Raw genomic sequence first — 21,001 nt, 5'->3', positions numbered from 1 at the left:
CCAAATAGAGGACAATGTTTCTTTTATATCTTCTTTTTCAGAGGGCAGTGCCTAAAAAGTCCGGTCTTTCTACATCATCCACTTCACCAAAGTATGCCCGACACACTAAATTGTAACTGGTTTGGGAGACTGATGTACCGAAATGTAACTACTGATTCAGTTTAAACATGGCCCACTGGGATATTGAGCGAAATGGGCAAACAAAATATCTTACAGATATAGTACTCAAAATTAGCATATGAAAATAGGTTTTGATGGTTAAATATGTCACACTGATTCAGAGATGCAAAGCTGACATCTGGCATTCATCCTGGCCCACACCCATGTTGCATATTTGTCCCAACTGGTCTCACCCATGTTTATTTTGATTGAGGACGGCTTTTCATGATGTAATCTGGATCTCATGCAGGTTGTGAGCCAAAGCACTCGACCCCATTGTGACATTCCTATTCTCTCTCCTCTCCTCTTATAAGCAAGGAACGTTTCTTTCCCACAAATCTACCGTGGGACCTCCCAGAGACATGTGTATTTAACCTGAAATCATGTGAACAATAATAACTGCACACAGGTGGACTACATTTAACTGATTATCTGACATGTAAGACAACTGGTTGCACCACAGCTCAATCAGGTGTGTCATAGCAAAAGGGGATACATACTTATGCATGCAGGTTATTTCTGTTTTATATTTTTTATTAGCATAATTCCACAAGCCTTTACCTACAGTATGCATTACCCGGTTATGTCTGAAAAGAAAAGTTCAACATTCAACCATTGCTAACCTATGCGGCAAGCAATTTCTTACAATTTGATGTGTATGCTGAATAAATCTAAGGCATCCACGCAGGAACGTTTCTTTCAGATCTACTTGTTCAGAGGGCAGTGCCTAAAAAGGCCGTTCTTTCTACATCATCCACTTAATGACCGGAAAAAGCCCTGTACACTTCACTGAACTACGATGGGAGCAAAATATAATGATGAACTACTGATTCAGGATGGAATGGAGATCTGGTAACCTGTTCCTGCAGTGGACTAAATCACACAGATCCTGTTGTTCTGGACCCTGTGGTGGCTATTTAGAAATGCTCAGTTGGCCAATAGTTCTCTTTAGCGATCGGCCAAAAATAAAGCAGATGTCTTACACCAATCTGGCTTTAGAGATAAAAATAATAATAATCACTATGTAAAAAAAACCTAATTATGTAAATAGAAGAAAAGGTTTCTGTAAGCCTTTGTCCTAAACATGTCAGCATATTCCTCCAAAAATAACTAACAGAGTTATGTTGATTTTAAAAGTCTTTATTCAAGATCATGTATGAAGTTCAGTATAATTTTAAAGATATTTATTACAAATATTACAGTTCAATACACCGCAAATCCTTCCACCCAGGTGGTAGAAAAGTGACGTACAAAAGTAAGGGTGTTCTTACTTAAATATATAAAAATGGTAATTGTTCTGTCCCAATAGAGAACAGCAACTGAAGAACCCCTTAGAACACAATGCACAAACTAAGAATGTGTAGAAGGAAAGGAAAATAAACTGCATCCATCAAAGCCTCGCCAAGACTTCTCATTCACAGACGACTTAGAACCTAATAGAACCTAACTGAATGTTGGACGCCATTTTTTGTTTTACCAGTTCTCATTACCTGGTTGCTATGTATTTGTTTGTGTTCCTTAGAAGTAAATAGGTAGAGTTTAGAATTAGGAATTGCAATTTAACCTTGTTAATGTGACAAACTGTGCTTTTCACAAATTATCTTTTACTTGGTTTCACTGCTCTGCCCCATTCAGAGGATGAGATTGTTTTCCACTAGGCCATCTTTGACCTTGAACAATTCATTTAGCCCTTCATCCAACTGCTGAGCCATTTCACGTATTTTCCTTCCAAATTCGGACGCTAGTTTACTCTTCAGCTTTGGCTCTCCTTTGGCATTCTTGCTCTTAGAGAAATACATGTCCATGCCCAGAGCGAAGCCTTGGAGATTCCCTGACACTTTACTACTGGCTTTAATAGCACTGGTGCTTCCCACTCCTGTCACCTCGGCCGCCCTGGTTTAGGTTGAAGTGAAGGTTAAGAAGGTTTAGGTTCAACATTTATTAAAGTTATACACCAGAAAATATTTAAGGTAAGAAGATAATCATCTGAGTAAAACCAGAAATGCGTTATAGTAAATGGTAATTCAGCAAAACCAATAGTCCAGGCAAAAGTGCTACACATCCAATACAATTAAATGTGAGGTTTTTTTTACATGTTAAAAACTCGGTTATTTGTTCTAAACAGGAACAAACTATATCTGAAAATCATACTTGGCCACTCTGTAGGTCGCTGTGTTCACCACCTTCAGTGTTGAGAGGTCATGCTTTCTCAGCTGCTCCATGCCAACATTCATAAATGTCAAACAGGCCTCAATATCATCCATTTTGGCTTGGAAGTCCTGGAGGACCAGCTCAATTTTCTTCCTGTCATTTGTGCTGCTTACCTGGAACAGAGATGAATTGATGTTGACATGTTTGAAATCAAACTCCTCCCTTTGTTAGGTAAAATGTTTGAATTCTTACTACTCCTTTAGTTAAAGTGCTTGAGTTCTAATTACTCACTGCTATTAATAGTGTTTGAATTGTAACTGATCACGCTGGTAGTGATAATGTGTGACTTCTAACTACTCTGTTAATGATAATGTGTGAATTCTAACTACTCTGTAAGTGATAATGTATGAATTCTAACTTCTCTGTTAGTGATAATGTGTGAATTCTAATTACTCTGTTAGTGTTAATGTGTGAATTCTAACGACTCACTTTGTTTGTGATAATGTGTGAATTCTGACTACTCTGTTAGTGATAATGTGTGAATTCTAACTACTCACTTTGTTAGCTATAGCAGCAGAGGCGCCTGTCACCCCTCCAGCTGCCGCTACACCGACGCCGAGGACTGTCAAGGCCAGTGAGGCTCCAAAGGTGACGGGGGCAAACAGCACCCCTGCCACAGCCGCTGCCCCTCCAACTGCCCCTGTAGCTCCACCCGTGATACCAGCGATCTTGGTTCCCTTGGAGAACTTGGACCAAAATTAAATATCAGACAATACGGTTGAATCATTGATCTGAGTTGTTGAAATCAGTTGGATTGTACTATATTTAAATAATCTGGGGGTGAAATTCATATTAGGCACTTGCTTATAGCCTACATGAAAAACCTATAGGTGTTGCAGTGATGTACAGTAGCTTGCTTGTAGTGCCTCTTTTTTTACCTTATCTAAGTTGTCTGCAATGCCATTGAGTTCATATATGTGACTCTTCAGGTTCTCCCCATGTGTATTCAGAAGGAGGTTGAACAGCTGCACTGCGTTCAGGACCCTCTGGGCCTTCACAGTGAACTGTCTACAAGGTCGGTATGTGGCAACCACAGATATATTCAAATGCACCCAAAAGGGTGTTAGCTGCATTAAAATGAGAGCACTTACTCTGCTTCTCCCTTCTTGGTGTGTTCAGGGTCATTTACAAGCTGTTCCCATGCTGAAAGCCAGACAGAACAAGAGGATATAGTGTGAAATATGGTTATTAACAACTTTGTAAATATCATTTTAATATAATTATGAAATATACATTTTGTACAAGTATTTACAGAATCAAACTCAATTTACGTTAAAAAGCTTAAATCCTTAAGTGTTTGGCCCATGTCCCATTTCACAATAATCACCCTTACAGTTAAAATCATTGACAGTTTTGATGCTGTGATACTCACATTCATCTTGAACCTTCTCCCACCATTCTATCAGGCAGTCTGCATCCTGGTGCAAACATGAAATTCAATGGTGAGTGTGTCACCAGGTAAAATAAAAGCCACAGGTAAAATAGTGAGAATTCAACAACAAATAAAAGGTTCATGGTCGAGGTTGAAGGTTTATGGTCGAGGTAATGATTCTTTGTAGGTTCTATGCATGTGTAGGTACTAAGTGGCCGACTCAATTCAACAAGAGATATCAGGTGTACATTTTGATTTAAATGAAAAATACGTAATATGTATGGCCTTGACCACCTCTCCTTTGAATTAGTGCTTGGTCTGGTGATGGCACAAATGTAAAAACTGCAAGCGTGCTGGGCTGTCTACAAAGTGCAGTCACTATGAAAAGAAAAAAGACTCTCTGGTAAATGTACTGTATGTTGTGTTCCTATATACTGTATGGGTCAGGAAATGTTGACTTCTAAACCTAGACCAGTTAATGGTCACATGACTACAATATACATTAGGCAATGCACTGGTTTTAACTTACCAATGTCAAATTAAAAAAAATTACTTTCTGTGGTGTAGTTTGTGGACACATTTTCATAGTTTTTCATCCTGTCAAATTGACACGGTCCCTTGGGTAGCGAAAACTCTTGGATATTACAATGAAACTTATCTTGAATGTAATGTTAAACCACATATATTGGATATAAAGAAATATCTATGAATGTGCTACCTGGAACTAAAGGAGAACGTTCCCCTGCAGGGACCATTGAAGAATCTATTAGGTACTTATCTTGAATGTAACGTTAAGCCACATAAATGGCTGCAATGGTGTCTGACTCTTGGGACATTCACATGATACGCACCAGAATGGAAAGAAGGACACACGGTAGCTGCTTTCTTAAATTACAAAGCAGTGTGAAGACTGATATTTTTAATCGCTGTGTTAAAATTCAATGTTGTCTGTCTGTCTTACCAAATTAATATCCTGCTGAAAAAAAACATCCTGACTGAGAGGGGTACTGGGGTCATCTCCGTCAAAGACGAACGTGGCCTTGGGAAGAGGACTGCCCATCACTTGCTTGTTCTGGTACTTTTCAGCTTCAAACTGTAAGAAGAAACAATGAAAAGCCCAAATGTCCTCTTGTAACAGTTCCAGCTGTCATATATCAGACCGTTTCAACGATGGCCCATGTTTGATTTTGACCAAGAGTTGAGTGAGAGGCTGGCGTATGTGAAGGGAAGCTACATTGAATACCTGCTTGATCCTGTCAGCCACACCCCCCTCATTTCCAGCTGCATTACCAACTTCTGGTTGAGAATAATGTCTCACGGGCCACTTCTTGTGGGCCACGCCGGGCCGGTCCGGACCATGCATCTAGGTGATATTTACAATTACAAACCGTGCATGCAGGAAGGTATGCTACATGTATCACATTCATATTCATCAACAGACATGGAAAAGGGAGTTGGACAGGGCATTACACAGATAGAGGGCCGCGAACGTTGGTCATTGACCAGGTATCGATTTGAATCTCCGGACGGTTTCTCACCTTTCCTTCACCAACCCCTGGGCCAGGTGTGTCCGAAGGAGACGGTGGACCAGAGGCTCTAGCACTATCCAAAGACTTCCCCATTAAATATTTCCTGGGGAGAGGAAGTGGAGCCTGCGCAGGGAATTATCAGGGAATTATGGGAAAAACATGTGAGGGCAGCATATCAGGTGCACATACAATGTTTGCCTTTTTCATCAGCCTGAAGATGCTTTTCCTCCACATCGCTTGAACGCAGATATGCCCATGTTTATGTCTTTCAGCTTGTCTATCGGGTTGGACTGGACAGTTTAGGCCTCTAATCAATAGACATTTTCATTCCATCACTTCCACTTTCACTCTCACTGACTGTTGAACCGAGTGGGTGTGTGTGTGTTGGCTTGTGTGAGTGTGTTGGCGTGTGTGAGTTTGTTGGCGTGTGTGTGTGTTTGTGTGCCTCTGCTGACAAAGACATTAAATTCCATCCCCTCATGTCATGTCTAAGTGGCCATGGCTGTCGGGGCTCTGTTCGGTGTTGGTGTTTTGGCAGCCCGTGCCACGTACACAGACTGACTACTGTAACAGGTAAAAGGGGCTAGCGAGGTACTGATCCACCTTCATGGTCCAGGGCTGGAGAAGGAGAGATCGTCTCGGCCACCATAACGGCTGAATCCTGTTTGACTTTAATATGGATTTGTGGAGACAAATGAAGCGTTTTCAATATGTGTGTGAATGTGGCCTGGGGGGGTACTCTGGTCTGGGCAATTGCCCCTGGTTCAGGTGCACTGCTGCAGCCTGTGTTCGATTCTGGGCCTAGCACTTAAGAAATAACTCTCTCCTCTGTCTTTCAGCACCTTCTTGTCCAATACAGCATAACATGCCTACAAATGTATAACTTTAAAAGGAAAAAGTGTGTGTGGAGAAAAAATTATCAATGAATGAATAAATTATAATTTTTGCAATTCATGAATTCATGTTTATAATCATGCATCCATTTAACTAATATTTGGCCAAATGCAGATTGCTAAGTTGAAAGAAAAAAAATATATACTGCCTGGGACAAGACAATTTATCATTTTATATATTAACAACATTTATTATATGCTTGCTTCAAGCATTCTAATGTAATGCTTATTTAAACCAGACATCTCTGTTAAATATTAAAGTTTCTTACCTTTGCCATGTCAGTTCTTAGATTCTTAGCTCATGAAGCACTGTTCTCCTGTAGTATCTATTCTCTCTCTTTACCTCCTCCAAATAGAGGACAATGTTTCTTTTATATCTTATTTTTCAGAAGGCAGTGCCTAAAAGTCTGGTCTTTCTACATCATTCACTTCACCAAAGTATGCCCGACACACTAAATTGTAACTGGTTTGGGAGACTGATGTACCAAAATGTAACTACTCATTCAGTTTAAACATGGCCCACTGGGATATTGCGCAAAATGGGCAAATAAAATATCTTACAGATATAGTACTCAAAATTAGCATATGAAAATAGATTTTGATGGTTAAATATGTCACACTGATTCAGAGATGCAAAGCTGACATCTGGCATTCATCCTGGCCCACACCCATGTTGCATATTTGTCCTAACTGGTCTCACCCATGTTTATTTTGATTGAGGTTGGCTTTTCATGACGTTATCTGGATCTCATACATGTTGTGAGCCAAAGCACTCGACCCCATTGCGATTTTAACAGAGTAGAGTTGGTGAAGATAATCCATGTTTAATGCAAAATAAAGAAGGACTCCAACAAAACAAAAGGCAGCAACCAGTGACGTGGGTATTCCTTACACAAGATAAACAAAACCAAAATGAACCACGCCTCGGGGCATACAAACTAAACTTAAATAACTAACACCTGCCTCCAATTGGGGAAACCAAAAAAAGGAGTAGAGGTGGCTAAAGGCCACCTCCTGTCCTGTCCTGGCTATGCCCCGAGCCCAGCGCAGAGATGGCTAGGGGCACAGCCAGGACGTGACAGGATTTCACATCTCAGAATGTTGAACTTCAGTAGAAAAGTTGAAGCTGATAAAATGGGCACATTGGTTTTTGATTGTTTTCTTCAATTCACTTTTTACACAACAGCAATTGTATATAGATAGGCCATGACTTTAAACGTGGCACTGTCCTAAGATGACATAAGATTTGAAATTGAAATTTCTGCCCTACTAGCTCTGCCCCAGTATGTAATATAATTGTGAAGTGGAAGCATCTAGGAGCAATAACAGGCCAGCCACAAAGTGGTAGACCACACAAATTTATCGAATGGGGAATAGAATGAAATGAAAGTGGGGTAACAGTGTGGGATATAAATGAAAGTGGGGTAACAGTGTGGGATATAAATGAAAGCGGGGTAACAGTGTGGTGCCTGATATATGTTTTTGCACATTTATTTGTAAATATGTGAATATAAGACTTATATTTAAGTATCTGCAGGCCTTTTAATTGTACCTAGAATTTTTAATAAACAGCCAGAGGCAGGGCCTTCTCTCATAGAATTCCACTACTGTGGAATTATTTGCCAATTAAGGTTAGAAATGCAAACACAAACTTCAAGTGTCTACTAAAGACTCATCTCTTCAGCATGGTCTATGATTAAGTGTAGTCTGGCCTAGGGGCGTGAAAGTGAACAGAAAGGCTAGATTCTCTCTACCCTTGCTGTCTTGCCAGGTGGGCTCTAATCGCCACTGGGATGCCCTCCCTCCAATGCCATTCGGGAGCGGAGTCACTGGCTTGTTGTTGTCTCTCTGTTGCGCACTGTGCAATTGGGCTGTACGCTGCTGGCAATACTCAGACCTCATTCATGGGGGTTGCGGTTGGTGGGGGTCCCTCTGGTTGATGCTTGGCAATGTGGGTGGATTGATTTCCTGCCTGTTGGGCCCGGTCCGGGGCCTCCCCCAGATAGGGCCACAGTGTCACTGGACCCCACTGTCTCAGCCCCAAGGTCTTACAGTGATATTATTGTGCTGGGGGAGTAGGGTCAGTTCTCCTTCTCTACTATAAATCCTTGTAGATCTAAGGATTTATAGTAGAGAAGGAACATTTTCCCTGTCTCCTGCCGTTTTAAACTTAGGAGGACATTAGCTCTTGGATGACACCTAAGGAGTACCAAGCTTGAAAGACCCGTTGCTGTCCCTGTCTAAAGTCCTCCTGGTTGTATTGCTGATCACGACGATAGCTGACGATTTCCGCTGCCACTCTGCTGACACCCCCCCCCCCCCCCCCCCCCCCGTGTTGTCTCTGTCCTTGTCCATCTGGTCATGCTTCTGACCTGGACTAAGTTTAAATATACTATGGGCTCAGCCTAAATGCATTTATTAATTATTACAATTTGTACTCTTAATATGTTCACCCGACACAGCCAGAACAGGACTGGACACCACTCTGAGCCTGGTTACTCTGTAGGTTTCTTCCTAAATTTCAGCCTTCTTAGGGAGTTTTTCCTAGCCACTGAAATTCAACACTGCTGTTGTGTGCTCCTTGGGGTTTAAGGCCGGGTGTTTTGTAACTACTGATGTAAATTTATAAATACATTTGATTGATGGATTGATTGATCTGTAGTCAACTTATATGTGCAGGCAAATATTTAACTTCAGATAAAAAATTTCAGTGTATGTAGTATTGGAGTCTCGGTCTCAGACCCAGGTAAAATTGACTTTTTCCCCCAAAACAGTCCCACAAATCTATGAGCAAAATGGATAAAGTGTGAAAATTATGGGGATTTTTTAGGTCTTTATTGTGTGTAGTTTATTACTCTCATGATTACAACAATGCAGTAATCAAACGCCAATCATACAATTATACACAAATAGTGCATTTCTAATGTTATTGGTAAAAATAAGGAGAATCATTTTGAGCAAAAAACATCCATGTGTCTTGATTAATGAAAGCATTATCAACACTTCTTGATCACAGATTACCTTAACAAATCATGGAATAGAATAAAGAAAATCAAATAGAAAAGAAACAAACCAAAAGGCCATGTTGTCTAACATATAGATCGTATTGTTCCTGCTTCCATTCAGAAGATGAGGTTGTTTTTAATGAAATCAGCTTTGACCTTGAACAATTCTTTCAGCCCTTCATCCAACTGTCGAGCCAATTCACGTATTTTCCTTCCAAACTCGGACACTAATTTATTCTTCAGTTTCTGTTCCCCTTTGTTGTTTTTTTTGTTAGAGAAGTACATACCCATGCCCAGAGCAAAGCCTTCGAGATTCCCAGATGCTTTACTGCTGGCTTTAATAGCTCTGGTGGTACCCAATCCTGTCACCTCAGCCACCCTGGTTTAGATTGAAATTCAGGTTGAAAAGATTAAAATGTAGGTTTAGGAAAACTAAATCAAAGCTGTGTTATTGGTTAGAATAGATTTAGACATTGGTAAAAATCGAATGATCTAGTTCTCCATGTCAAAAAATACATTTAAGTGAGATTAATAGAGGTATTTGGAGCATATTCAAATATAGAAAAAAATCATAAATTTGATTTTTGTCAAAACAATGATGAAATAGAATAAATTTCATACTTGGACACCCTCAAGGTCTCGGTGTTCACCCACTTGAGGACTGAGAGGTCATGCCTTTTCAGATACTCCATGCCCACATTGATGAACGTCAGACAGGCCTCAATGTCTCCAAATTGGGCCTGGAAGTACTGGAGGTTCAGTTCAATCTTGTTCTTGTCATTATTGTGGCTCACCTTGAACAAAGAGTTGACATGGATGTCATGTGCACATCTATTTTCTTTTTGAAATATCTAGGTTAGAAATTAAACTAATCATACTGATCTCTGTCCAATCAGCCATTGGCCCTTTACATTTGTTATGTGTGCCAATATCGTATAATGAATTCGAAGGCAGGTCCAGTTCTTTACATGTTATAACTACATGTTATGTTGTAGTTATTTTTATTAGATAGGACTCCTCTGTTAGTGATAATGTGTGAATTCTAACTATTCCGTTAGTGATAATGTGTGAAATCTGACTACTCTGATAGTGATAATGTGTGAATTCTAACTACTCACTTTGTTTGTGATAATGTGTGAATTCTAACTACTCTGATAGTGATAATGTGTGAATTCTAACTACTCTGTTAGTGATAATGTGTGAATTCTAATTACTCTGTTAGTGATAATGTGTGAATTCTAACGACTCACTTTGTTTGTGATAATGTGTGAATTCTAACTACTCTGTTAGTAATAATGTGTGAATTCTAACTACTCACTTTGTTAGCTATAGCAGCAGAGGCACCTGTCACCCCTCCAGCTGCCGCTACACCGACGCCGAGGACTGTCAAGGCCAGTGAGGCTCCAAAGGTGACGGGGGCAAACAGCACCCCTGCCACAGCCGCTGCCCCTCCAACTGCCCCCGTAGCTCCACCCGTGATACCAGCGATCTTGGTTCCCTTGGAGAACTTGGACAGAATGTAATAGCAGATAATTAAATTGCAGCAAATAAATGAATTGTACCTGATTGCTGAAACGAATTGGATTGAACATGGACTAAATAATATTTTGGAGTAGTTGTTATTAGGCTCAAGCTTACACTAATTTCCTAAACTGAAGGTATTACAGTACAATAATGTACAGTTGTTGGCTTATATTGTTACCTTATCGAAGTTGTCTGCGATGGCGTAGAGTTCCATTATGTGGTTCTTCAGGGTCTCCCCATGTGTATTCAGAAGGAGGTTGTACAGCTGCACCGCATTTAGGATGCGTTCAGCTTTCAATGTGAAGAGTCTGTTGAGGGATAATTACTACAACTGGCCAAGTATTTAAATATACCGATACGTTTTGCCACCTCGGTCTAAATTCAATAACTTACTCTTCTTCTCCCTTCCTTGCATGTTTATTCGAGAAATATTCCCATGCTAAAGGGCAAACATTAAACGGCAGGTTAAAAGAGGTGGAACATACCTTTTTAATTTTAAGTAATCACATTGTGGTGCTATAATACTCACATTTAATGTTCTCCCACCATTCCATCAGGCAATCTGCATCCTGGTAGAAGAATAACATTAAAGGGGGAGTGGGAGTCTAAGCTGTGAAGATTCCTAAGATAGCAGTGGAACAGGCTCCTAAGGACTTACGCTGAGAGACGAAAAGCTGATCCTAGAACTGAAGACAACGGGGTAATTTAGCATAATATTTGGTTTTACCTTTATGATGTAAAAGTCTTTTTTTTTCTTTTTCTTGTCATCCATGCTACTTATTATGAGCATTTTCATTCGGCCTTGCAGAACGAGTGGCTGAGAACCTTTCTCCCCCTGTTAAAATGTATTCACAGGCTCAGTACATATTACCTGAAAGAAATTGTGATTTCCACAAAAACAGTTTCCTGGATTTGCTTGATTGTTTAAATGCCTTACTCTATATGTGTTTTAAAAAAAAGCATGACATTGAACTGAAAAAACTTTTTTATTTTGTTAATTTAACCAACAACGTAAATATTATGTAAGAATTACAAGCTACATCAGTCACATAATTAGATTAGGCACTGCCGATTTTGCAGGTTTTCCTACTTACAAAGCATGTAGAGGTCTGTCATTTTTAACATAGGTACACTGTGAAAGACGGAATCTAAAACAAATATCCAGAAAATCATCTTGTATGATTTTTCAATAATGAATTTGCATTTTTTTGCAGGACATAAGTATTTGATCACCTACCAACCAGTAAGAATTCCGCCTCTCACAGACCTGTTAGTTTTTCTTTAAGAAGCCCTCCTGTTCTCCACTCATTACCTGTCTTAACTGCACCTGTTTGAACTCGTTACCTGTATAAAAGACACCTGTCGACACACTCAAACAAACTCCAACCACTCTACAACTGCCAAGACCAGAAAGCTGTGTAAGGACATCAGGGATAAAATTGTAGACTTGGTGAGAAGGCAACAACTGTTGGCGCAATTATTAGAAAATGGAAGAAGTCCAAGATGACGGTCAATCTCCCTCGGTCTGGGGCTCCATGCAAGATCTCATCTCGTGGGGCATCAATGATCATGAGGAAGGTGAGTGATCAGCCCAGAACTACACGGCAGGACCTGGTCAATGACCTGAAGAGAGCTGGGACCACAGTCTCAAAGAAAATCATTAGTAACACACTATGCCGTCATGAATTAAAATCCTACAGTGCACGCAAGGTCCCCCTGCTCAAGCCAGCGCATGTCCAGGCCCGTCTGAAGTTTGCCAATGACCATCTGGATGATCCAGAGGAGGAATGGAAGAAGGTCATGTGGTCTGATGAGACAAAAATAGAGCTTTTTGGTCTAAACTCCACTCGCCGTATTTGGAGGAAGAAGAAGAATGAGTAGAACCCCAAGAACATCATCCCAACCGTGAAGCATGGAGGTGGAAACATCATTCTTTGGGGATGATTTTTTGCGAAGGGGACAGGACAACTGGACCGTATTGAGGGGAGGATGGATGGGGCCATGTATCGCGAGATCTTGGCCAACAACCTCCTTCCCTCAGTAAGAGCATTGAAGATGGGTCGTGGCTGTGTCTTCCAGCATGACAACGACCCGAAACACACAGCCAGGGCAACTAAGGAGTGGCTCCGTAAGAAGCATCTCAAGGTCCTGGAGTGGCCAAGCCAGTCTCCAGACCTGAACCCAATAGAAAATCTTTGGAGGGAGCTGAAAGTCTGTATTGCCCAGTGACAGCCCCGAAACCTAAAGGATCTGGAGAAGGTCTGCATGGAGGAGTGGGCCAAAATCCCTGCTGCAGTGTGTGCAAACCTGGTCAAGAACTACAGGAAACGTTTGACCTCTGTAATTGCAAACAAAGGTTTCTGTACCAAATATTAAGTTCTGCTTTTCTGATGTGTCAAAAACTTATGTCATGTAATAAAATGAAAATGAATTACTTAAAAATCATACAATGTGATTTTCTGGATTTTTGTTTTAGATTCCGTCATTCACAGTTGATGAGTACCTATGATAAACATTACAGACTTCTACATGCTTTGTAAGTGGGAAAACCTGCAAAATCGGCAGTGTATCAAATACTTGTTCCCCCCACTGTATAATTCTGAACGCGCATTATGACAGCGTGGACGTGTAGCCCGCTAGCGTGTACATCGACATTATCCGCATGTACATTCAAAACCCTGTACTTTCTGTCCTGGGCGGGGCGGGGCGGGGCGGGGGGGAGGACTAAGTCCCGAATGTATTGTGATCCTAGCGACGCCTCTGGTTCTCACAAAAGCTTGCTTAAGTGTGTTTTACAGACACATAAAAATCCAAAATAAATCCAAAGACGGGAAGACATATGACAAAAGACGAGGAAAGCCGGAGACAAAAGGGGCCTTGTGAGGAGGACTTACTATCAGTGGCTTGGACTGGTCCTTTGCAGATTCCACCGGGAACTGTGTAAAGCACAGTGTTACAATATTAGGTGTCAAAAATGACAGTGTTTTAATGACAATTGAGGTTTGATGTCAGCCATATTCCAAGAATCATTCACTGCAAAACCCACAGAAGTGAAGAAAGGATAAATCCATCTTTATTAAACAATGCAGAGAAGATTTGTGTAAGAGAAGAAAGTGAGCCTGATACCTTCTTGATGATCTCAGCAACACTCTGAGTAGCAGGACCAACTCCTGGTTGAGGATTCTGTCCCACAGACAAATTATTTTGTTCCGGAATGTCCGTCTTCTGAAATTGAGTCCAGGTGATATTTGTCATACAACCCATGCATGAATATAGGTAGGTGTACTGTACAGCAGGTCATATATTCATAGTTAGGTGAGAATCAGTGGACGTCTATGTCCATGACAAACATCAACTCACTGTTTTTCTCTTTTCTTCCTTTTTCACTCATCGACAAAGACAGAAATGGAGTTGTCCATTAGAGAGATGTTGTTGTACCATGCTATCATGGAATGAGATTCATGTGAAATCATGTAGTTTAATTAAATCTCCTGGTTTATGGAGAGTTTCTTACCTTGCCTTCACCACACTTGTAGGTAGAACCACAGTTCCATCTCTTCTGGGGCACACCTTCATCAGCATGTTCTTCATAGCTCTCTTTGGTGGGGATGTAAGGTGCAGCCTGTAGACGAGTGGAAGTGGGTAATTCTTTACATTTCTCTGGGAATTATGAGGAAAGCATATACTTTTCTGATTTTTTAATGGTCCCCTTCAGTGCGTCAATGCAGATAATTCATTGTTGATGACTTTACTGGTCAATCAGGTAAGACATGACAGACTTGACTGATGACTTAGGCCACTCATGAAATCAATAAACATCTCACTGTCAATCCATACTGTTCACTTTCATCCAAACTATATGAAGGAAAGAGTCAGGTTCAACTTCATTGAAAGTGAGTCAGGTTCTATTTCATTGTAAGTGAGTCAGGTACTACTTTGCTGCAGGGCGAAGAAGGGGCTATGGGTGTCCGTGAGTGCCTGTGCACTTTGTTTGAATCCTATTTGAACTGAACTCTTATTTGTGGATTCAAGTAAATCATTTGAAATAACTTGTTTATTAAATGAGGCTTATTTGTTAAATGAATATATTCACTATCATTCAAATGTTTGTGGTCACTTGCAAATGTCTTGCTTTCAAAAGAAAAGCAAATCTTTTTCCATTAACATCAAATTGATCAGAAATACAGTGTAGACATTGTGTATGTTGTAAATTAAAATGTTTAATGGAATGAGTACATAGGCGTGCAGAGGTCCCATATCAGTCTCTTGTTCAACCATCAGACAAGTTGAGTATCGGGAGCATCAGGAGTTGTGGATTTGATTACAGGCTCAAAATGGTAAGGAAACCACAAAATTCCTTCTGAAACGTGTCAGTCTATTCTTGTTTTGAGTAATGAAGGCTATTCCTGGTGAGAAATTGCCAAGAAACTGAAGATCTCATGCAGCGCTATGTGCAACTACCTCCACAGAACAGTACAAATTGTCTCTAACCAGAATAGAAAGAGGATTTGGAGTCCCCAGTGCACAACTGAGGAAGAGGACAAATACATTAGAATGTCTAGTTTGAGAAACAGATGCCTCACAAGTCCTCAACTGGCAGCTTCATTAATCAGTACCCGCAAAACACCAGTCTCAAGATCAACAGTGAAGACGCAACTCTGTGATGTTGACCTTTTAGGTAGAGCTACAAAGAGAAAGCCATATCTCAGACTTGCCAATAAAAAGAAAAGATTAAGATGGGCAAAAGAACACAGACACTGAGCAGTGGAAGTTTGGGAAAAAAGTGATATGGACAAACAAATCTATGTTTAAGGTGTTTGGATCACAAAGAAAAACATGAGTGAGATGCAGACCAAATGAAAAGATGCTCAAGTGCTGGTGTGCAAATGAAGAGGGCTTGACACTGACTGTCACACACGGCAGAGGTGATGTGATGGTTTGGGGGTGCCTCCTACAACAGGACAATGACCCAAAGCAGAGCTCCAAACTATGCAAGAACTACTTAGGGAAGAAGCAGTCATCTGGTATTTTGTTTATAATGGAGTGGCCGGCACAGTCACCGGATCTCAACCCTATAACATTATTTGTCTCCTCGTCTTCCTTTACTGAAAAAAAACAATATAGTAGTAGGTATTCCAGGGTGGTTTAGGATGGGAAGGGTAGTACTGCCAGTGACTAAAACAAGCATTCGGAGATTACAAGTCAATGAAAACTGATGGAAAAACCAGAAATAAAGTTTAAATGGGGAACATAAAAAGATTTGTTTGTGCATGTGTTTTTCTGTTTTACTTTTCTGAGTGAGGACTGAAAGTCTGAACGTCTTAACTAAAACTACAAGAAGGAAGAAACATTTAGTGTCTGTAAAGGTTAAGTTTAGAACTAGGGTTATAATTAGGGTTAGGAGTTGGGGTAAGGTTAATTGAAGTTAGGGTAGTTGAAAAAAATATTAATTGGGATTAATTGGCTAGGATCCTCAATTTGATAGTAAAACCTGCAAATTGAATCATTTGTTTTAATTGTTAAAGCAGCGAGTCTAAGCTTTGAAGATTCCTATGACAACAGTGGAAAAGGCTCCTAAGGATTTACGTTGGGAGACGAAAAACAGATCCTTGAACTGAAGACAACAGGAAAATTTTACATAACTTTTGGTTTTACCTTGATGATGTAAAAGTATTTTTTATTATTTTCCTTGTCATCAATGCTACTTATTAAGAACATTTTCATTCAACCTTGCAGAACGAGTGGCTGAGAACCTTTCACAGCCTGTTAAAATGTATTCACAGGCTCAGTACATATTACCTGAAAGAAATTATGATTTCCACAAAAACAGTTTCCTGGATTTCCTTGATTATTTAAATGCCTTACTTACCTAAAAAAGCATGACATTGAACATATTTTTTTTTCTTTTTTCTAATTGAATCACTTGTTGAAAATATATTTTATGTTCTCCCAAAAACTTGCTTAAGTGTGTTTTACAGACACATAAAAAAACAAACAAATGCAAACACGGGAAGACAAGGTTCTGTCATATGACAAAATACGATAAAGGCCGAAGACAAAAGGGGCCTTGTGAGGAGGACTTACCATCAGTGGCTTGGACTGGTCCTTTGCAGATTCCACCTGGAACTGTGTAAAGCACAGTGTTACAATATTAGGTGGCAAAAATGACAGTGTTTTAATGACAATTGAGGTTTGAGGTTCAGCCATATTCCAAGAATCATTCACTGCAAAAGGATAAATCCATCTTTATGAAACAATGCAGAGAAGATTTGTGTAAGAGAAGAAAGTGAGCCTGATACCTTCTTGATGATCTCAGCAACACTCTGAGTAGCAGGACCAACTCCTGGTTGAGGATTCTGTCCCACAGACAAATTATTTTGTTCCGGAATGTCCGTCTTCTGAAATTGAGTCCAGGTGATATTTGTCATACAACCCATGCATGAATATAGGTAGGTGTACTGTACAGCAGGTCATAGATTCATAGTTAGGTGAGAATCAGTGGACGTCTATGTCCATGACAAACATCAACTCACTGTTTCTCTCTTTTCTTTCCTTTTCACTCATCGACAAAGACAGAAATGGAGATGTCCCATGCCATGCTATCATGGAATGAGATTCATGTGAAATCATGTAGTTTAATTAAATCTCCTGGTTTATGGAGAGTTTCTTACCTTGCTTTCACCAAACCTGTAGGTAGAACCACAGTTCCATCTCTTCTGGGGCACACCTTCATCAGCATGTTCTTCATAGATGCTCTCTTTGGTGGGGATGTGAGGTGCAGCCTGTGGACGAGTGGAATTGGGTAATTCTTTACATTTCTCTGGGAATTATGAGAAAAGCATATACTTTTCAGATTTTTTAATGGTCCCCTTCAGTGCGTCAATGCAGATAATTCATTGTTGATGACTTTACTGGTCAATCAGGTAAGACATGACAGACTTGACTGATGACTTAGGCCACTCATGAAATCAATAAACATCTAAACTACATGAATGAGTGAGTCAGGTTCAACTTCCTTGAAAGTGATTTAAATAATACCTCATTGAAAGTGATTTAGGTATTACTTCACTGAAAGTGATTTAGGTATTACTTCATTGAAAGCGATTTAGGTAATACTTTATTTAATTTTATTTAGGTACTACTTCATTGAATGTGATTTAGGTAGTACTTCATTGAAAGTGATTTAGGTACTACTTCATTGAATGTGATTTAGGTACTACTTCATTGAATGTGATTTAAGTACTACTTCCTAGAATGTGATTTAGGTACTACTTCATTAAAAGTGAATCAGGTACTGGCTAGGCCACTCCAGGACCTTAATATGCTTCTTCTTGAGCCTCTCCTTTGTTGCCTTGGCCATGTGTTTTGGGTCATTGTCATGCTGGATTACCCATCCACAACCCATTTTCAATGCCCTGGGCTGAGGGAAGGAGGTTCTCACCCAAGATTTGACGGTACATGGCACCGTCCATCGTCCCTTTGATGCGGTGAAGTTGTCATGTCCCCTTAACAGAAGAACATCCCCAAAGCATGATGTTTCCACCTCCATGTTTGATGGAGGGGACGGTGTTCTTGGGGTCATAGGTATTCCTCCTCCTCCAAACACGGTGAGTTGAGGCCAAAGAGCTCGATTTTGGTCTCATCTGACCACAACACTTTCACCCAGTTCTCCTCTGAACCATTCAGATGTTCATTGGCAAACTTCAGACAGGCCTGTACATGTGCTTTCTATAGCAGGGGGACCTTACAGGTGCTGCTGGATTTCAGTCCTTCACAGCATAGTGTGTTAACTTGGTGACTATGGTCCCAGCTGCCTTGAGATCATTGACAAGATCCTCCCGTGTAGTTCTGGGCTGATTCCTTACCATTCTCATGATCACTGCAACTCCACGAGGTGAGATCTTGCATGGAGCCCCAGACCGAGGGAGATTGACAGTTCTTTTGTGTTTCTTCCATTTGCGAATAATCGCACCAACTGTTGTCACCTTCTCACCAAGCTGCTTGACGATGATCTTGTAGCCCATTCCAGCCTTGTGTAGGTCTACAATCTTGTGCCTGACATCCTTGGACAGCTCTTTGGTCTTGGCCATGGTAAAGAGTTTAGGATCTGATTTATTGATTGCTTCTGTGGACAGGTGTCTTTTATACAGGTAACAAGCTGAGATTAGGAGCACTCCCTTTAAGAGTGTGCTCCTAATCTCAGCTCGTTACATGTATAAGAGACACCTGGGAGCCAGAAATCTTTCTGATTGAGAGGGGATCAAATACTTGCAAATCAATTAATAACATTTTCTACATGCGTGTTTCTGGATTTTCTTTTTATTATTCTGTCTCTCACTGTTCAAATAAACCTACCATTAAAATTATAGACTGATCATTTCTTTGTCAGTGGGCAAACTTACAAAATCAGCAGGGGATCAAATACTTGGAGATTACAAGTCAATGCAATCTGATGGACAAACCAGCAAGAAAGTTACAATGGGGAATATAAAAAGATTTGAAACATCTTATTTAAAAACATTAATTTCAGACATTAACTGCAGAAATCAGCTGGTCATTTTGCTTATTTTTATGCTAGTAGTAAAGTAAAAATCTTCCATATTGCCCTCTTTAAAACACTCTACAGGACAAAAACATTGGTCAACAACAAAATTTAAGATAGGCTCGATAATAAGCTTCATTATAGCATTCTAATGGGATGTTTAATGAAACCAAATACTTTTGGGAAATATAGAAGTTCCTTACCTTTGCCATCTCAGATCTCAGAATTCTCTTATCTGACAAAACACTGTTCTCCTGTCGTCCCTATTCTCTGTCTCTCCTCCAAACGAAGCGGAATGCTGCTTTCATTTAGTGGGCCGTAACTAGAAAAGCTGGTCTTTCTACATCATCCATGTAAGTACAGATATGTACTGCACACTGCATTCATCAGTCAAGCTTGCTTCATCACTTTAGCCTTCTGCTGTGCTTGAATTCAGACCAGCCGTTGTTGACACCTTTGCTTGTCTATCGGGTTTGACAGGAGGTCTTGGACTGTTGGCTCTTAAATGAATTCTATCTATTTCTTTTTAGCAATTTGAATGAGTGAATAAGTGAGTGACTGAGTGACTGAGCCTATGTGTGTGTGTGCATGTGTGTTCTCTGGGATCAAGTGATGTGAAGTAGTGAGTGTACAGCTTGTATAACAGTGTACATTTGCTGTCCTCTCAAAATAACTCAACACACAGCCATTAATGTCTAAACCTCTGGGAACAAAAGTTATTTTGAGGGGACAGCAAATTTACGCTGTTAAGATTTCCGAGAGGAAGAGGGACATTCTCTACCACCCTGAATCCTATGGTGGACAGAGGCCTGGAACAGCTGTGAAGAGTAGTAAAAGGGCAAACAGAGACCTGTGGGTAACAACATCTTACCAGTATAAACCAGGGAGGTGAACAGTCGGTCAGCCTATAAGGACAGGTTTGTGCTGCTCAGTGACACCAACGGAAAAGTGACCCCTGGTGGAGAAGTGTGGGGAATAAAAATAAAATATTGGAAATATACACTCACCTAAAGGATTATTAGGAACACCATACTAATACTGTGTTGGACCCCCTTTCGCCTTCAGAACTGCCTTAATTCTACGTGGCATTGATTCAACAAGGTGCTGAAAGCATTCTTTAGAAATGTTGGCCCATATTGATAGGATAGCATCTTGCAGTTGATGGAGATTTGTGGGATGCACATCCAGGGCACGAAGCTCCCGTTCCACCACATCCCAAAGATGCTCTATTGGGTTGTGTCAATATGCCCAGGGCCTCCCAACATTACCAGAACAAGCCATAGGGTGACTGTGGATTTTTATGAACTCTAGGATGTCCTGAGGATCTAACTCGGACAAATATAGAAATGTGTAGATTTTTGTGCAGGATCACTGTCTGGTGACTGTGGGGGCCATTTCAGTACAGTAAACTCATTGGCATGTTCAAGAAACCAATTTGAATTGATTCGAGCTTTGTGACATGGTGCATTATCCTGCAGGAAGTAGCCATCAGAGGATGGGTACATGGTGGTCATAAAGGGATGGACATGGTCAGAAACAATGCTCAGGTAGGCTGTGGCATTTAAACGATGCCCAATTGGCACTAAGGGGCCAAGCAAACATCCCCCACACCATTGCACCACCACCACCAGCCTGCACAGTGGTAACAAGGCATGATGGATCCATGTTCTCATTCTGTTTACGCCAAATTCTGACTCTACCATCTGAATGTCTCAACAGAAATCGAGACTCATCAGACCAGGCAACATTCTTCCAGTCTTCAACTG

At 40.5% G+C, this 21,001-nt stretch overlaps 2 protein-coding genes across 4 annotated transcripts; both read right to left on the bottom strand.

The window, feature by feature from the left end:
- Positions 1–1,377: 1,377 nt before the first annotated feature.
- Positions 1,378–6,995, bottom strand: LOC109616078 (apolipoprotein L3-like). Of its 2 annotated transcripts, none has more exons than XM_029122416.2 (10): positions 6,865–6,995; positions 5,281–5,394; positions 4,986–5,105; positions 4,704–4,835; positions 3,743–3,788; positions 3,462–3,513; positions 3,249–3,378; positions 2,868–3,056; positions 2,311–2,483; positions 1,378–2,052 (listed from the first exon to the last, which is right to left on the bottom strand). In XM_029122416.2, the coding sequence occupies exons 2-10, from the start codon at positions 5,362–5,364 to the stop codon at positions 1,791–1,793; spliced, it is 1,188 nt and encodes a 395-aa protein (XP_028978249.2). In that variant the 5' UTR covers positions 5,365–5,394; positions 6,865–6,995; the 3' UTR covers positions 1,378–1,790. The 2 variants fall into 2 exon arrangements, with proteins under 2 accessions (XP_028978249.2, XP_028978250.2); XM_029122417.2 differs by lacking the exon at positions 6,865–6,995 and adding an exon at positions 6,434–6,824.
- Positions 6,996–9,204: 2,209 nt separating this feature from the next.
- On the bottom strand, positions 9,205–19,517 carry LOC105009009 (apolipoprotein L3). Of its 2 annotated transcripts, none has more exons than XM_034294065.1 (11): positions 19,439–19,517; positions 17,365–17,475; positions 16,993–17,091; positions 16,778–16,819; positions 11,421–11,528; positions 11,223–11,262; positions 11,087–11,132; positions 10,872–11,001; positions 10,488–10,676; positions 9,791–9,963; positions 9,205–9,548 (listed from the first exon to the last, which is right to left on the bottom strand). In XM_034294065.1, exons 1-11 carry the CDS (start codon positions 19,445–19,447, stop codon positions 9,287–9,289), a joined length of 1,209 nt encoding a protein of 402 aa, XP_034149956.1. In that variant the 5' UTR covers positions 19,448–19,517; the 3' UTR covers positions 9,205–9,286. The 2 variants fall into 2 exon arrangements, with proteins under 2 accessions (XP_034149956.1, XP_034149957.1); XM_034294066.1 differs by having other exon boundaries at positions 16,993–17,088.
- Positions 19,518–21,001: the final 1,484 nt, after the last annotated feature.

The sequence above is a fragment of the Esox lucius genome, chromosome 9 (assembly GCF_011004845.1).
Source record: "Esox lucius isolate fEsoLuc1 chromosome 9, fEsoLuc1.pri, whole genome shotgun sequence".
Lineage (NCBI taxonomy): Eukaryota > Metazoa > Chordata > Actinopteri > Esociformes > Esocidae > Esox > Esox lucius.
This window is presented reverse-complemented; position numbering and strand designations above follow the sequence as displayed.

Bases quoted from the DNA above. Each gene is read 5' to 3' on its own strand.
- LOC109616078 (XM_029122417.2), bottom strand. The intron at 3,789-4,703 runs GTAAGACAGACA...TGTTTGCACCAG, and splicing joins TTCAGCAGGATATTAATTTG to GATGCAGACTGCCTGATAGA. The intron at 2,484-2,867 runs GTGAGTAGTTAG...TCTCTGTTCCAG, and splicing joins CTGCTGCTATAGCTAACAAA to GTAAGCAGCACAAATGACAG.
- LOC105009009 (XM_034294065.1), bottom strand. The intron at 11,263-11,420 runs GTAAAACCAAAT...TTCTTCTACCAG, and splicing joins AAGACTTTTACATCATAAAG to GATGCAGATTGCCTGATGGA. The intron at 11,002-11,086 runs GTAAGTTATTGA...ATCCCTCAACAG, and splicing joins GCAAGGAAGGGAGAAGAAGA to ACTCTTCACATTGAAAGCTG.